General features: G+C 38.0%; 1 protein-coding gene across 1 annotated transcript in view; it reads left to right on the top strand.

Moving 5' to 3' along the window:
- The first annotated feature begins 3,081 nt into the window (after positions 1-3,081).
- LOC116694748 (octopamine receptor 2-like) overlaps positions 3,082-4,764 on the top strand; it is a 2,411-nt gene continuing 728 nt past the window's right edge. Inside the window, exon 1 of the mRNA XM_032524614.1 lies at positions 3,082-4,578. Within this exon, the coding sequence (XP_032380505.1) occupies positions 3,082-4,578 (1,497 nt within the window). The remainder of the gene's footprint in view (positions 4,579-4,764) is intronic.

The raw sequence follows: 4,764 nt of genomic DNA, 5'->3' as shown, positions 1-4,764 counted from the left end.
TTGTTAGCATCTTGTATGCTACTTGTCGCAAAGTGACAATGCGCAACTCACATCTTCACTCGTCAAATCTGCACTCAACTTACATTGGGGAGTGACCAAGGGGGTTAGTCTCTTCTCTATAAGCTTAGCTCCTATGGCGCCATTTTAATGCTACAAAGCCATTAATTTTGACGTCACTTTGACAGTGAATAACTTTACATCTGAAGCGTTTAAAGACTCTAATTGTCCGTTGTTCATTTCTAAAGAAACACAACAATGTATAAAAGGCTCCATTACCTTGTATCTCATGTCATGGCTCCATAGCAGACGTTTTTGTAAAAATAGGCTAACAATTGTGTCATAACCAAGGAACTTGCTGTTGCATAGTTGACAAATCACTGTATTGTCAGGAGAAGCTTGCAGACAGTTTTGACTTACATTAGCTGTTTATCTTTAATTACTCATGTTAACTAGCATTTTAGTTAGCAATAATGAGCCTGTGCTTATGTTATCTCCTAACATATACCTACGCTCTCCGTCTCTGCTGATTGGCTTGGAAATTTACTTAAAGAATAAAAGTAAAAGTAGTCTTGCGAATGACAACCATTTTTTAGAGTGCAAGCTGAGAAACTTCAGTGGACATGGAAAAAAGGCTAAAACTTGTTAGTGGGGACTAGATTAGGACTGTATTTAAAGCTGATTCTTGTTTCCAACTTGGCGCCAGGTGTGTCTGTTAAAACACAGACGGAGACAACTTCTCTCTTTTGATGCTTTATTACAATCAAGCATCAGTACAAACATGGGCATGGGTAGCTCTGCTATGGCTGTGTGTGTCTGTGTGTGTGTGTGTGTGTGTGTGTGTGTGTGTGTGTGTGTGTGTGTGTGTGTGTGTGTGTGTGTGTGTGTGTGTGTGTGTGTTGCCATTATGAATCAACAGCCAGGTGCAACCTAGCTAACAGGTGAAGAACACAAACAACAAAATCACTTGGTAACTTTTAAATTTGCAAGATCTAAAGACCAATACAACAGGCTTAAATGAACAGACAACATAAGTTATCCGACTTAAAGTTCTTATTGACCAACATACACACAATCTCAACTGAATACCCTCTATCGGACAGCTAGTCTCTTTTCCTTTCCTCTCACTTTTTTCTCTGTGTGGCGTGCACGCCCGCTCGCCGTGTGAGGCGCGTGTCCGCGCCATTCTCTGACATGCACTCACAGTCACTCCTGATAGAAGACCTTTTGTACAAAACTAAAGTAACGATCCAATTTTGTAAAATGTAAAGAGTAGAAAGTACCGATATTCGTGTTAAAATGTAAGGAGTAAAAATAAAAAGTCTCCACAAAAATAAATAGTAGCCTAAAGTAAAGTAAAAATATCTGAAAAATCTACTTGAGAACAGTAACAAAGTATTTGTACTTTGTTACTTCCCATCTCTGGTCCTAGCTGAATACTAAATTCCGTTTTCCGTTTTTTTTTTTTTTTTAATACATTTGCAAACATTTATAAAATCCTTATTTTGCTTTGTCATGATGGGGTATTGAATGTAGATTGATAAGTTAATTTATTTACACAATTTAAGCATTAGGATGCAGCATAAAAAATGTGAAAAAGGTGAAGTGGTCTGAATAGCCTACTTTCTTAATGCACTGAAACTATTAGGCTAATCAACATACATCTTTTGTAAATAATTGATAAGCCTTTTTTTCCTCCCACTTGTTTGGCATGCTGGATGTAGGCTAAATATTGTAAATGGGAATCGGTTTCTAAATAAACCGCTTTTTCACTTGCAACTAATCTTTTGCCTTCTCGTTTCCATTTTACCAAGTTGCTTATTTAGTTGTCACAGTTTATGGCCTGCTAAAATATGTACAATTGTTTGTTTTGCAACAAGACGTTTGATGCATGGTTTTGTGTTTCCTCACAGTTTATTTTTCAGAAATTCTAGTTTTTGATTTTGACAGACATTGGATGAGTCTAAAATGTAGGATGGTCAGGAGGAACATGTATTATGTTGATCTAATCCCAGATTTGGCATAGTCCATAAGCCTGTACATTTGAAGCAAAGAGCATTTCACACTTTATTTCCAAACAGGATTACATAGTGTCATTCTATAATCCAGCAGCAATGCTCCCTTTATTTCCTGAGCCAATTCAAGAACTCCAAAGTCATCCATCTGGCATGATTGATTCAAAGCTTTTTTTGTGAGGTACTGCATTAGCCCTCATGTTGTCCTCAAGTCCAATTTGACCCATTTCAAAATTTCAAAATCAGAAATATAATCTAAAAACAATTCAAAACTGTATCCATCAACATAAAAACATTAGTCTTCTCTAATATTAGTTTAAATATTTAATAATTTCTGTTTTTTTAACCATAAAATAGGTATAATTTCTTACAGATGAGGATTATTGTCCATGAATTCCAATAATAAGTGTAAACCTAGTGGTAATAACTTGGTGTTAGTGGTGCATGGTGATTGGGTAACAAGAGCATCACAAATGTAAAAAAAACAAAGCAACAAAAACATAGAAAAAACATCAAAGTGTCAAGGAAAGGGATAAAAATGTCAGTCAAAGCGTCAAAAAAGATGTTCATTTTTACCTGGGAGGACAACAAGTGCACGGTCAATGGGAAGACAGCACAAGGGTTAGATGAAATGGACAGCTGTTTCTTTACACATAATGTGATGCATATTGTATGTATTGCGATGCCATACCATCATCATTATTGCATTTCTGCTCTGAGCCGTTTGTTTGCTTTTTAAAGTTCTAAATCAGGATTAAGACAATAGTGACGTAAATACTTTTCAATTAACAACCATCCTTTTTTCCCAGTTGTCTATGCTGTGAATACACTGCACAGTCTTTAATGAATGTGAACAGTGAGGACTCCCAGGTGACATGCTGCTGCAGTGAAGTGATAATGAAAAGGGCGGATACTTGTCCAAGCTACAGGTTCATCCATTAACATTATTTACTCAGTGGAGAATCTCTTGCCAACAAGCGAAGCTGGGCTTACTGTATGTTCAGGAGTCGTAGAGAGAATGAAGATACTAAAATGAAGAATTTAACATGTTAACTCTTTGAACCTGGACATGACAGGCAAGCCTACACCTGCATGGGACTCTGGGAACAACACAATTTGGGAGAACTACACTGACATCGCTTTCATTGTGGCAAACAGCTTGATTCTGTTGATCACTTCTGCTATGGGGATTGGAGCAAATCTTTTTGTAATACTGGCAGTTCTTTACCAAAAATCACTGCAAACTTTGAATAATGTGCTGGTGGTGAATCTTGCAGTCACAGACATTCTGAAATGTGTAGTTGACTGCCCCATTCTCTTAACCATTGTCACAACTGTGTATCAAAGAGGATATGTGGACGAGTTGATCTGTGATACACAAGTTGCCTTTTTCTCTTTCAGCTGCTGCAATCAACTGTTGACAATGGCCTGCATAAGTGAAGAAAGGTACCAGGCCATTGCCCAACCCTCCAAAACTAGTCAAAGGCGAAGACGGATTATGGTACTGCTTCCTCTCACATGGGCCTTGGCTATTCTGGTGGCTGTTTTTTGTGTGATATTTGTAAAGGACTCACCCGTGTATGAAAAATGCAAAGGATTATCAAGAGCAACATCCTCCTCCTATGACACCTTTGGACTTTACATGTTGTTCCCACTTTGGGCATTTTGCTTAAGTGTTATCATTGGATTCTATGCTCGCATATTTATCCTTGTGAGGTCACACAATCGCAAAATATTTGACAGAGGTACTTTTCCTGTTTCAAAAACAGACAAAACAACACATAAGCAGAAGATAGAAGAAACTCCAGCGGTGGAAAATGGACACGGAAAATCAGAGCAAAACCAGTCCCTGAGCAAAAGTGTTGCTCAGGTTGAACAAGCTGAACCAAATTCATCTAAGAAAGATTCTATGGCTGCTCTACTGGCCTCAACAAAAGCTCCACAATGTGCCTCCATCAGTTTAGAAAATAAAAAAGAAGTAAAAAATACACTGGAGATAACTGACTTGGAAACAGAACATCATCCTCCTGCAATGCAGGCTGCAGTGCGGACTGAGGAGAAACCTTTTAAAACAGAGCAGTCCAATCCCTGTGATACGAATATTGAAGCAAATAGAGATGCTGCTGCCAGTGTTCAGAGCTCAACCACAAAACCGCAGGTGTCAAGCAATTTTGACACAGAAAAGCGGTCCAAAGAGAGAGTTCAAATTGACAAAACGCCCTCTGAAATGAAAGAAACCAGCTCCCATGTTCCCTCGTCTGCACAGTTAGAGAACAAAGAATCCACTCCTGTTTTACTGATTGAATGTAAACAAGCTGAGAACAGAAATGGAGGAGAAAAACTGAGTGTAGATCAAGTGTTTTCATTACCTCCTGTCCTAAGTAATGTTCCTGAAACAGCAGCTACAGAAAACAACCTGGAGATAGAAGGTGCTGTTTGCATGATGCCTTCCAAAGCAAGTAAAGAGAGAGCAAAAAAAAACAAGGAAAGTAAAATGGCGAAGCGTGCTGGATATATTATTATAACCTTCATCTTATTCTGGCTACCGTTGATCACAACTATCCTAGTTAATGCTGTTCACAGAACACAGGTAAGTATTTGTAAGACAAAGATGCAATTTTTACTTGCATTTTGTACGTTAAAAATGTAAAGTATTTCTTTGTATTATAACTTAGCCTCAAACTGTAGTGTGTAGTAGGGTCCCTGAACTAACCTTTAGGCACCAAAAACATCACATCATAATGCCACAAAT

Source organism: Etheostoma spectabile, chromosome 8, assembly GCF_008692095.1.
Source record: "Etheostoma spectabile isolate EspeVRDwgs_2016 chromosome 8, UIUC_Espe_1.0, whole genome shotgun sequence".
Classification (NCBI taxonomy): domain Eukaryota; kingdom Metazoa; phylum Chordata; class Actinopteri; order Perciformes; family Percidae; genus Etheostoma; species Etheostoma spectabile.
Note: the sequence above shows the minus strand (reverse complement) of the source record. Positions and strands in the feature narration are given on the sequence as shown.